The 12,850-nt window shown below is 47.7% G+C and overlaps 1 protein-coding gene across 9 annotated transcripts in view; it reads left to right on the forward strand.

Moving 5' to 3' along the window:
• The window catches only part of CHD2 (chromodomain helicase DNA binding protein 2), an 89,602-nt gene that overhangs the window by 42,983 nt on the left and 33,769 nt on the right, over positions 1–12,850 (forward strand). For 8 of the 9 annotated variants that reach the window (XM_074916668.1, XM_074916667.1, XM_074916669.1 and 5 more), the window contains 2 exons: positions 7,193–7,400; positions 10,168–10,254. In XM_074916668.1, coding sequence (XP_074772769.1) covers positions 7,193–7,400; positions 10,168–10,254 — 295 coding nt within the window. The remainder of the gene's footprint in view (positions 1–7,192; positions 7,401–10,167; positions 10,255–12,850) is intronic. The other variant, XM_074916672.1, reaches the window with a different exon arrangement.

Genomic DNA, 12,850 nt, shown 5'->3' on the forward strand with positions numbered 1-12,850 from the left:
TTCCCTGATGGGGCTTGTTTTTCTTTGCAGTATATGCAGACATTTCATCTATGTTTCTATACAGTGTCAGGGAACATCACATTTATAGACCAGCTAGTGAGAGGAAATGTTTACCAGCAGCATGTCATGCAGCTGAGTCAGTGCGTTAGCATGGTCAGTCGTTTGTCACCGTGTCTTTGTAGGAGAGTTTGTGTGCAGGTCGCTTTAGGAAGACCCAGGAGTTTAAATAATTTAAAATTGGTGTCCTGGCCCGGCTTTGCTGCTGTGTGCTTTGGCCGGTGCCCGTGGTGGGTGTGTGAGGCTGGCAGCCCTGGCTGAAGAGCTGCAGGGGCCGAGAAGCCTCTTTCCCTGTCAGAGCTGGATCCGACCGTTAGGCCTGGTCTGGAGAAGACGTCCCGCTCGGTTCAGAGCGGCACAGCTCGGCTGCCTGCCGCTGTGCTGGGGGTGGTGGTGCCGCATGGCAGCAGGTGGAGTGGGTTGACCTGGGCTCCAGAACTTGACCCTGCTGGTGCACCTGTGAATGGAATGTTTACGCAGGTGCAGGCCGTTGCCTAGGCACTGCCCGAGGGGGGTGTTGAGGAGCCAGGGGTGTCCAAGCTGAGCACTGTGGCTCGCTGCTGCCCCAAAATTGGGATCTCGCTTGCTCCTTTTCTCCTCTGCGATACCAAATGTGGTGTATTTCCTGGTTTCTGTGAAGGTTTGGTTGTGTGCACATTTGTGCAAATGTGCACACACATTTGAGTGGCTAAGTGATGTTTTGCTGGGCTAATGCTACTGAGTTGAGGTGGTTCGTGGAGAAGTTCATCAAGCGAGTCTGTGTTGGTGGAGGCACAAGGTGAGTGCTGGGAGCATGGGCTGTGGGGTCGGGGTGGGCAGGACAGGGGAGAGGCTGTCTCCCAGCTCCCTGCTGTTGACCGTTGGGTGGCAGCGAGCTGCCATGTGGATGGACACGTGGAGCTGTGTCCAACAATGTGTAAGGGTTAAGCGTACGTTTGCTGGAGGGGAAGAATAAATTTGGTTTCTGACGTTATGCAGCCCCCGATGCTCTGCAGCTGTGGGAGTTTGTGCCAAGAACCTTCTTGAGCCTGCATGAGGTGGTTTTGCTGGTGCTGAGTCCCTGCTGAGCTTGCGAAGCCCAGCAGAACGTGGCCATTGGGATTCAACCTTGTTTAGATTCAAAATGTTCACAAGAGTTTTTAAAGCTGGGAGGAGCTTGGCTTGTGGGAGGGTCTTGGGTCATTAATCCTGCTTTGTCCCCCTGGATGAATTCTAGTTCTGTCCCTCAAAAGCAAAATTTTGAAGTCTGCTGCAGAATGATACCAGTTAAGAGCCACCCCCTCATCAGCTCTTGGTTCCAGAAATGTGTATTGGGTCATTTCTTCAGCTTGTCTTGCACCTTCTGGAAACATATCTACTGTTTGTACTTGTTGAGAGCTTATAAAATGTTTTGTTGCTTTTAGCAAAGATGATCCCCTATAAAATGAAGTCATAGGTGAAATATTAAACGCCAAGGCTGGAGGCTTCAGGCACGCTGTAATTGCCTTGTAAACTTAGATGCCTGATTGTAAAGGGCCTTATCAGTGCCATTCAGCTGCTTATTTCTTGAAAGCAATGTGTCCTTCTTGGTAAGGGATGATTTGCTTTTCTTCCCCCTCAAATAAGGAGCACGCTCTTAATTAAAACAGAATTATAGCCTGAAGTATTTCTTAGAAGCCGGGGGAACATAATTGGCTGAGTTTTAGCAGGTCTCAATTTTTATAGGAGTTTCTCACTTCAAGGTTGGACCAGCGGTTGGACCAACGGTCTAACTGTAGCTTTTCTGAAGTTCATGGGTGTTTCTTTGCTGAATTTGGAGGAGGGTGGGCTGTTTGAGTCATGATTTTTGAGACAAATAATTATAGCTTACCCCCACTTACAATTTAATTGAAAGTAGGTCTTGTTTTGATGTTAACTTAGGGGCATTAAAGCACTTAAATCTCCAGTTATGTACAGTGTAAGGCCTGAATTGACATATAATGTTGCTAATCGTTCATACTCTGTTGGCAGGTAGAAATGCTTCCTGATTGTCTTGGTAACAGAAAGGATTATTTTCAGTTCTCTTTATTTCTACATTGATAGAATAAAAAAAGACAAGCACATGCCCATTTGCCTTGATAACAGATTGTTTATTAAAAGGTAATTATTTGCATCAGCCTTCAAAAAGACATACCAATTCTCACCTACATTTCATTTCTTAGTAGGGAAGCGTGTGCATACCTGTACATACAGATGTGTACGTCATCTGTCTCTGTCACTAGAGGAGTTGCCCTCTTTTCAGATGACAGTTGGCATCTTGGAAAAAAGAATTGTAGTGTCCAGATAATGTTCTGGATAAACCATGTGAATTATGGCTATTGATGTGTGGAAAGGCTGTGTCCCTGTGTCCTTGAAATAAAGCTTAGGGCCTGGAGAAACAAAGAGCTCCGGAATAAGAGGAGGCCAGTAATTGCTGCTCTGCCTTTAAACAAATACTGCCAAAGCTGTCTGGCCTCAGTCTAGTCTGGGTGGTTATAATTTCTTCCAGCTATTGGTAATAAATCTGATTGAAGAGAAGTGTCTTCCTCTTTCCTGAATCCCTGTGGAACATGGCACGCCAACATGGCTCAGCCACAGCCTGATGTTGCCCCTTTGCGTCGTGACAGTAGGGGTTTGGATGGCTGCAGATCCCCTTCTTTAGGGTTGAGTCCCTGTCCCCGCAGGAGGCTCTGTGGGACGGTGTCCTGCCGAGCCCTGCCCGTGGAAACCAGCTGTCCCCAGAGCTGCTGGGGTGTCATTTCCTTGAGTGGTGTGGCAATGCTTCTTAATAAAATTCCATTGGTTTTCTGAAAAAAACATGGAAATCTGGAAATTCTCCAATGGAGAAATTTCATCACTTGCTCTTAAGTAGACTGGGTTGCAAAGTGATGTGTTTGAGAGGGGTGTTGGGAGCAGATGTCAGCAGACTGTGAACGTGCTCAGCGAGAAGCCGTGTGAGAGTGGCAGGGTGACAGGCGAGCAGGGAGAGATGCCATGGACGGTGCTGGCAGCGGGGTGTAGCAGGAGAGCACAGCGATGAAGGGCTGTGGTGGTGGAGAGGGGACTGGAAGCTGCAGAAAACAGAGAAAGGGACAGGCGGCGGCAGGGTGTAGTGAGTGTGTGGGGCTGTGCATTTGGTTATTGCGGAGAGGAGAGGGACAGGCAGAAACGACCGTTGGCCTGGAGGGGTGGTAGTTCAACTTGATTTTCCAGCCCTGCTAGGAGGAAGCCATGCGATACCCCCTTCTCCTTCAAAACCAAGCTGGGACGGTGAAAGCAGCAGCCATCGGTGGCGGCTCCCCCTCGCTCCTTGCTGAAAGGGCTCGTTTTCTGTTAGTTCAGCCTTAGAGATTCTCGCTCACCCCAGTTTCTTTGTCCCCTGCGCGTGTTACGCTCTCCCATCTTAGCACTTGGGAGCAGACCCCGAGCCGCAGCCGCCACTGCCAGGGGATCGCAAGATGGTGGGAGAGGGATGGCTGTGAAATGGCGGCCGGGAGCCTGCCCGCCGCAGGGATCTCTGGAGCAGGTTCCCGCGGCGCGCGGCTGCCGCCCGCTGCCCGCTCCCTGCGAGAGACGGCGGGGAGCCGGGGGCAGGCCGGGGCGGCGCCGCTGATGCTCGAGCTGCTGCCGGCCCGGCCTGTTAGATTTCACAGATACATTAAGAATTTTTTTCTGAGAGGGGAAAACTCATTTCCGGGGTGTAAATCAGCCCTATTTGCACGTGGCTGTGCCTGTGAATAGGAGCTGAGTCTAGTGGTCCCGTCTCTGTAGCCCGTGCTGATTTCTGTAGAACTGCATGTAATTGTACAGATGCTTTTGCGCTTTTTTGCCTTTCTATTATTTATTTCTTGAGTTGTGAACTCTGAGCAGAGCCTTTGATGCATCTTGTAACTTTCACAGTTTTGTACAAAAGGAGAAAAATTAAAAAAGTGTCTTCCCTCTGCAAAACTTTCCCGACTCTTCTTTCATGATGTTATATCTGCAGTACGCTCTTAAATATTACCAAAGCACCCAGCTGCAGATCAAGAGCTGACTTGTAAGGAGATACTCGTTGTTCAATAAGTTTGTAGTATCGTTACTTTCTGCACTGCATTTTGGTCGGTGTCAGAGTGGGCTTTGTAATGTTGCCTTACTAGCGTGTATGTTACGTTGTAATGAGTCTTCAGTTTTCTTTAATTGGATTTTAAATGAGAAAAAAATGTTGCAGTGATTGGGCAAAGGTATTTAAATATTTTGGCCACACCTAAAATAGTTTGGCCTCTCATTGTTTTGCTTTGTGAGCCTGCATTTAAGTGAATATTCTGTGTATTAACCTATTTTAATGTAAGAGGAAAAAAAAACCACCTCAATTATTTGATGTTCTGCTCACCCATGACTGGCTGTTTGAGAAGTGCAGTCTGCAGACCATTGGTGTAATCCTTTAAATAGGAACTGCCCCAGCCACATGCCTGTATAAACTCCTTTCTGCTGCTTTGTTGCTGAATATATTCCTTTCATAAGAAGCAGGATATTTAATATGTGGTATTATGCATACAATACTTGATGCTGGCCTCTTCTAGAAACTGGATGTCAGATTTTTGAACCACTGATCCGTGCTAGGATGTAGTGGAGAGCTCTGCTGGAGCAACTGCTTATCTTTAATACAGCAGGATGGATACTCCAGTTCCCAACATATCCTTACTCTTGCTAGCTCTGAGTGAGCCAGATTCTCCCAGTAGGGCCAGTGCTGCTGGTATTGCTAATGCTTCTCTTTGTGGTATCACCACTCTTTTTGTTCTGGTTGATGAGTGGGAGATACTGGGCAGTGGTTTTTGAGGCTCATGTTTTTTTTCCCAAGGCAAGGAATAGGTCCCCTGGAGTCATTAGTCCTCTGTGGTCCACGTATTATCATCCCCTCATTATCAAGTGTTATCCCCTCTTCAGCAGATGATCTGTAGCCAGAATCAGTCTGGTGTTTCTCCCTGATTGTTTAGCCAAGAGGTGAAATTTAACGTGGTTTGGTGCTTTTCTACAGCTACCATGTGACTTGGGTGCATGGGTCAGCATTCCCTGATGGGGCTTGTTTTTCTTTGCAGTATATGCAGACATTTCATCTATGTTTCTATACCGTGTCAGGGAACATCACATTTATAGACCAGCTAGTGAGAGGAAATGTTTACCAGCAGCATGTCATGCAGCTGAGTCAGTGCGTTAGCATGGTCAGTCGTTTGTCACCGTGTCTTTGTAGGAGAGTTTGTGTGCAGGTCACTTTAGGAAGACCCAGGAGTTTAAATAATTTAAAATTGGTGTCCTGGCCCGGCTTTGCTGCTGTGTGCTTTGGCCGGTGCCCGTGGTGGGTGTGTGAGGCTGGCAGCCCTGGCTGAAGAGCTGCAGGGGCCGAGAAGCCTCTTTCCCTGTCAGAGCTGGATCCGACCATTAGGCCTGGTCTGGAGAAGACGTCCCGCTCGGTTCAGAGCGGCACAGCTCGGCTGCCTGCCGCTGTGCTGGGGGTGGTGGTGCCGCATGGCAGCAGGTGGAGTGGGTTGACCTGGGCTCCAGAACTTGACCCTGCTGGTGCACCTGTGAATGGAATGTTTACGCAGGTGCAGGCCGTTGCCTAGGCACTGCCTGAGGGGGGTGTTGAGGAGCCAGGGGTGTCCAAGCTGAGCACTGTGGCTCGCTGCTGCCCCAAAATTGGGATCTCGCTTGCTCCTTTTCTCCTCTGCCATACCAAATGTGGTGTATTTCCTGGTTTCTGTGAAGGTTTGGTTGTGTGCACATTTGTGCAAATGTGCACACACATTTGAGTGGCTAAGTGATGTTTTGCTGGGCTAATGCTACTGAGTTGAGGTGGTTCGTGGAGAAGTTCATCAAGCGAGTCTGTGTTGGTGGAGGCACAAGGTGAGTGCTGGGAGCATGGGCTGTGGGGTCGGGGTGGGCAGGACAGGGGAGAGGCTGTCTCCCAGCTCCCTGCTGTTGACCGTTGGGTGGCAGCGAGCTGCCATGTGGATGGACACGTGGAGCTGTGTCCAACAATGTGTAAGGGTTAAGCGTACGTTTGCTGGAGGGGAAGAATAAATTTGGTTTCTGACATTATGCAGCCCCCGATGCTCTGCAGCTGTGGGAGTTTGTGCCAAGAACCTTCTTGAGCCTGCGTGAGGTGGTTTTGCTGGTGCTGAGTCCCTGCTGAGCTTGCGAAGCCCAGCAGAACGTGGCCGTTTGGATTCAACCTTGTTTAGATTCAAAATGTTCACAAGAGTTTTTAAAGCTGGGAGGAGCTTGGCTTGTGGGAGGGTCTTGGGTCATTAATCCTGCTTTGTCCCCCTGGATGAATTCTAGTTCTGTCCCTCAAAAGCAAAATTTTAGTGTCTATATAATTATAGTGTCCAGATAATTTTGTAGATAAACCATTTGAATTATGGCCCTTGGTGTGTGGAAAGGCTGTGTCCCTGTGTCCTTGAAATAACGCTTGGGGTCTGGAGAAACAAGAGGGCTCCAGTGTGGGAGGAGGCCAGTGTTCTGCCTTTAAGCAAATACTGCCAAAGCTGTCTGGCCTCAGTCTAGTCTGGGTGGTTATAATTTCTTCCAGCTATTGGTAATAAATCTGATTGAAGAGAAGTGTCTTCCTCTTTCCTGAATCCCTGTGGAACATGGCACGCCAACATGGCTCAGCCGCAGCCTGATGTTGCCCCTTTGCGTCGTGACAGTAGGGGTTTGGATGGCTGCAGATCCCCTTCTTTAGGGTTGAGTCCCTGTCCCCGCAGGAGGCTCTGTGGGACGGTGTCCTGCCGAGCCCTGCCCGTGGAAACCAGCTGTCCCCAGAGCTGCTGGGGTGTCATTTCCTTGAGTGGTGTGGCAATGCTTCTTAATAAAATTCCCTTGGTTTTCTTGAAAAAAACATGGAACTCTGGAAGTTCTCCAATGGAGTGAGTTTTGAAGCCGCATTCTCACCCATGTGTGCAGTGCCTGTCCTGGGAAGCAATTGCTTCTGCTTCAATATGCCAGTGGAGAGTATCTGTTTGGGACCGTATGGTTCACACTTGCATTTAGGCTATTGAAAGCTTCTTGTAGCTTGGAGATGGCTCAGGTTTTCTTGCTGCATATTTCAAAGCCTGTGACAGTACAGTTAAAATGTGATCTCTTCTTTCTCTACCATCAGTCACTCAGCATCCGAAGAAGCCTCTGGCTCTGACTCCGCAAGCCAGTCTGAAAGCGAGCAGGGCAGCGACTCAAACAGCAGCTCGGAGTCCTCTGAAAGTCAGTCTGAATCTGAAAGTGAATCAACGGGTTCAAAATCCCAGCAGACCCCTCCTGAAACCAAAGAAAAACCTGCCTCTAAGAAGGAAAGGATAGCAGATGTTAAAAAGGTATTGCCCCTACTGCTCTGCATTAGCCGCGTTACCCCTGTACCCACCATGAACGGGCAGACAGCAGGACCTTAACGAAGCTCTCTTCACCTTCTCTGCCACTTTGCACAGTGACCAGACATCCTTTGACCTCTGGTGTCCCCAAGTCACTCACTGCTTTTTGGTCTGTGTGCTTTTGCCCTTCTGGTGTCATCCTTGTGAGCAGGAGCTTGTGTGTCTGTTGGAACAACCCTTTGGGCACCAGATAGGTAGTGGTGGGGCTGACTGGTGGAAATGAGGGGCACACACCTGATCATCAGTACATGGCCCTGTCACTTCATTCTCTCCCTCTGCCTTTCCACTCCTCCCTCCTGTCTCTCCTGTCCTTCAGAAGTAGTAAAGCTTCCCTGTGTGATACATAAACAGAACGCTTATCTAGGCTTTGGGACACTTCAGTTTGTTTCCATCACTGTCTTCCTCTTAGAAAAAAAGTAAAGAAAAAAAAAAAAAAGAGGAGGAAAGAAGCTGTTCAACTTTTATTATGTCCAGAATAGTGGTTCTTTGTGGGTTTTTTCTGAAGCTTCCCAGCTACTCACTAGCAATACTCCCCTCAAATAGGCAAGTTTGCCCTCCACCTGTTGCTGCACAGGAGGAAAGGGATTTCAAGTCTCTAATGCATGTGGTGTCCCTCTGGTTGGTGAGAACCTCCCCAGTGCAGAAGCTGTGTCTTGGGCACCTGCTTTACCCAGGTGGAGGCACCTGAGTAACGCAGTGTAGTGTGAGGTGAGAAAGAGGAACCCAAATACCCATTTGGAGACAGGAACTCTGTGAACTGAGTTTACATGGAGAGAGGAAAATCAGGTTAGGTCAGGGTTTTGTTGTTTGTTTGTTTGTTTGTGGTGTGTAACTATCCTATTGTTCTTAGCTGTGGTTTGCACTTTGCACAGCTTGTTCATGAGAGGGAGTTTTACGGAGAAAGTTGCTATGTATGTAAGGACTGAGAAGGAAGGGCATGCTTTCAGCTTGCACTCCCCACGTACCTGCAGGGGAGAAGTGAAGGATTTTGTTACCAGCTTCTCACAAATCTCTAGGCTGCTGGCTGAGGTCCTGGCTAGATCTCCTGTGTTCAGACTGCATTTACAAGGCAGTCGGGGTAAAACAATATTCAAATTCCTGTTTTATTGTTGGTATGTGGGGACTGAAGGAAGTTTTATCTTCCTCTGTGAGCTTCTAAGAGCATGTCCCTAACAATAAACATAAAAATTATCCTATGAGGGAGCACATCCATACGCAGGGTGATAATTAGCATGGATGAAACATGAAAAGGTCAGGGCACCCTCTAATAAGAAAGCCTCTCCCTTCCTTAATTTCTTTGTTAATGGGTGTTTTCCTTAGCTAGGTCTAACCTAGGCATGTTGATACCTGTTCCCCTTGAATAACCAATGCAATTAATTATTATATTATTGTTTATTTTGTATTTCTGTCTAGATACACCCATGAAGGTGAGGTTAATTTGCATTAGGTGCTATTCAGATTTGTCATGGGAGTCGATCCCTCATCCAAAACCTGTGCCATTTATAAGATGAAAAGACAAGTTCTTCGTACGGTTCGGGGAGTATTTTGAGTTTTTCTTTCATGTGAATTTGCCTTATCTGTACTCGCATGCCCAGCAGATACACACCTTTGCAATCTGTCTATTCTAGTTTTATCCCATTACTCTTTTAACAGTAGCAGAAAAATTGCTGGGCTGCAGCCTTGTATTAATCATGCTGTCAGTCCCAAGTTGCTGCTGCATCTGGCATTGTATTTTGATTTCCTTTTCCTGCCAAGTGGCTTGCAGAGACATTTGAGGACTGGAGGGAGAGAGAAGCAGGAGTATGAATAGGTTTAGAAAACTGTAAGAGAGTAAGGTCTGTTGAGGGAGAGAGCAACTGTTGGTGTAGATGTTTGAGAGACATGGTGGTGGTTTGTATCTGCCCTGTAAACCTGGTGTCCTGTGTCACCAACACAGTTCTGCATCCATATCCCTCAAGGCATCAGTTCTTGTCTCCCCCTTCTCCTCCTGTCCATCCAGCAAGAACAATGCATGCTGTTATACACAGTGTATGAAACTATTTAGGGCCTGGTTACAGCAAAGAGAGCACAACCATTCCCAGTAGTCAGCTCTGCACATCCACGTGTCCTGCGCTGCCAAACCACATTCGCATCAGTGCATTCAGGAGAAGAACCGGCAGCACCACTGCCTTGCCTTGCCAAAGGACAGGGTGTCCTGGTCCATTTGCCATCCAGGCTGGGCCACAGAATTCACTTTTGAAGTTGCTGCTGGCGATGTCTCATCACTGGGCTTGTCTGGCAGCCAGTGGGGTATTCCCTACGGAAAGGAATTGTGGTGGAAGCTGTTAGTGACAGTGAATTGTCCATTTGAGTTGGTCAGTCCATTCATTCCACGTGCGAGGCGTTGCCTCCTTTAGCGCCATTACTTGCAGAGGGCTGGTTGTCTGGATGCTATATCCTTCAGCCTGAATGAGCTGGGGGGTAATTTGTACCTGGTGGAAAGATGGACCACTGTAAGGATAATGCTGAGATAAAACATGCTGCTTTGGAGTGTTACCAAATACCCCAAAAGAATCATAATCCTTTTCAGCCAGTTTTTTAAAGTGTCCATCTACTGGTTGCTAATTCCCTAATGGTTTTATGCTGATTTATTCTAAAAACATTCACAAAACTTCTAAAATGTCAGAAATAATTGGGGTGAAGCAGGCCTTCTGATGGTCTGTTTATTTTGCAGATGTGGGAAGAATATCCTGATGTTTATGGGGTTAGGAGGTCAAACCGAAGCAGACAAGAACCATCGCGATTTAATATAAAAGATGAGGTAAGGAAAAAAAAAAAAGGATGAGGGATTACTGAACATATAAAACCAACCAAACCCAAAGAGCAAAGGCAGGTCTCATCTGCATATTTCCTTGTAAACACCAAGTCCTATCTTGGTTTGTGGATGTTGGAGCTCACAGTTAAGGTCCCAGTCCCGCAGTTGGATCCTCTTGGCCTGAGACCTCTGGAGTCAGCGGGACCCTGCGTGGGCTGAGATCTGCATGCACTGATCTGATTGCTGGAATGGGGCGTAATGCAAGTCATGCTCTGCTGTAGGAACATCCTGGAGAGAATGAGTCTGTGTGAAAAAAACAACACAAAACAAAACCAAAACAAAACACAACACAAATCCAACCAGGAATAAAGAAAACTTCCCAGAAATACCTCATAACAACACAGCAGTCATTGTTGCCCATCCCGGAATGGATCACGCTGATAATTGCATTTGTGTGTGTTCAGCTTTATGAACTGTCAGCTCTGGTTGAATACTGGGGAGTCTTATGCTTCAGTTGGAGGTGAGGGTGGTCAGAGCCTGGCAGACAAACCTTCTAATTGTTCCTTTTTCAGATCATTGGGTTTTTTCTGACAATCAGCTGCCACCTTCATTTGCATCTTTCTGCAATAGAGCTTTTCATCTGCAGGTCTTCAGGAAGGATGAGTAGCTACAGCACAGGGGAAAGAAAACCAGGGAGAGGCTTAGACTGAAAGTAAAGCTTGGGGCTTAGAGCTAGGTACAGAAACATGCAGTTGGGAATCTGAGGATAAGCAGCCAGATTTTCAGCAGAGTGGGAGCCCAGTGGGTGCTCTCTGACAGTCAGGATGTTTGTGCTTTGCCACTGAAAAGTGCATTTGGATGCTTGAGGGGTCCGAGTCGTGCAGCAAGCGCAGGTCTCCGGCTCCTTACTCTGGTGCGTTATCCTTGAGCCTTGCAGCACCCTTAGTGTCACCACCTGCCCCTCCAGGCTCCTGTGCTGGATGTCCCACATAGCAGCAGGTTAGGAAGGGGCTTGGGGCACATCATTGACTTAGCTTTTGTTTTCCTTTTCAAGTTCGGCAAAGCCCAGGCTCGCTGGCCACCTCTCTGTGCGATGCCCCGGCATGCACTGTGCTGGCGATGTCACACCCACCACTGACCTCCGCTCCAGACCCGAGTGCCCTGTTAGGGGCTCAGGTAAGTCCCATCTTTTTTTGTTTTACAATATTACGTGGTTTTGCAAATGTTGTTTTCTTTTTCGATATCTTTATTTCCTACTACTTAAGGTACGATAAAGTTTTTAAAAAAAAAAAAAAAAAATCCGAGATGTAAAAACTTTGCTATACCACAAAATATTGTAAAAAACAAAAAAAAAGTCCTCCAAATGACCCCACTGCCACCTTTGTGAAACAGAAAGCCAAAATTAAAAAAATTGGACCACCCTCTTCCCCTCTCTCTCCCCAAATCAACACTGACTGGTCCCTGTAGGGCAACTCCCATCTGCAGCAGAGGCCGGTGGAGGGTGTGACGTGTCAGGAGCACAGTGCTGGGGCCTCGCAAAGAGCAGGAGGAGATGAAAAGTCTTGCTTTTGGAAGACCTAAACGCCAAGAGAGAGGAAATAGCGTAGCTCAAGCCTGCATGGTGCTGAGCACTCCTTGCTGCTGCTGGATCTGGCAGAAACCCAAGGCGCTTGACACCTCTTAAGATTGCTTTTTACCTTCACAGGGTTAAGCCTGTCGCCAGTGACCTGCTCTTGTCGCTTGCTGCTTGGGACTTCCAGCACAGTGTCTAGGAGCTTTTAATTGCCTTCTTCCCTCATGCTTCTCTGCAGTATTAACAAACAGCATCGGCCCGGCAGCGTGGCAGGTTCAGAGCACACAAGAATCAGCCATCACACCTCCCCATGTGCTGCCCCGTGACTCACCCTGGTTGGGGAGATGGGGCGTAGGTGGAGGTGGTTCAGGTTTTGGGGCATTGTTCAATCACTAGTCTGTCCTCTTGAGACCAGCAGTTTGGGCAGGGTTATTTCTGTGTTAGAAATTACTGCCTTCTGGGAACTGCCCAGAGGCCACCAGGCACATTGTGTAGGTCTCTCAGCTGCAGTCAGAGAGGGTGATAACTTGTGATCCGTACCAAGGTGTGGGCTGACAGATCAGGAAGCGAAAGTGCAGTTTTGCATACGAGTACAGAGATGCTCAGAGGACTAGAGCTGTCTCCAGGAATAAGAGCACGTGTGAGTTTTTTAGTAAAAACTGTACTTGCCCTTGCGTTTTCTTTGCAGTTAATAAATCAGCTTCAGGTTTCAGCCAGGGGAAGTGAGACTTGCAGAGCCAGGTGCCTGTCAGAGTGTTCTGGGGTAGTCGAGAAATAAATGTGCCCAAAACCGATGCAGTCTTTTTACTATAAAAAGAATGATTTGAGATTGGAGTTAGTAATAAATGGCACGGTGCATCTTTTCTGTGAGAGGCCACAAGTCATGCACATTCCCAAAATGCAGTTGGTTTTATTATTAAATAAAAAATTCTGCTCATTTACATGTCTTTGCTGAAAATTAAAATGCTACCAGCATTGCTGGGAGAGAGAAGTTCAGCAGACATAAGAAAACTAACCTGGCAAGATGAG

The sequence above is a fragment of the Athene noctua genome, chromosome 13, assembly GCF_965140245.1.
Source record: "Athene noctua chromosome 13, bAthNoc1.hap1.1, whole genome shotgun sequence".
NCBI classification, from domain to species: Eukaryota; Metazoa; Chordata; class Aves; order Strigiformes; family Strigidae; genus Athene; species Athene noctua.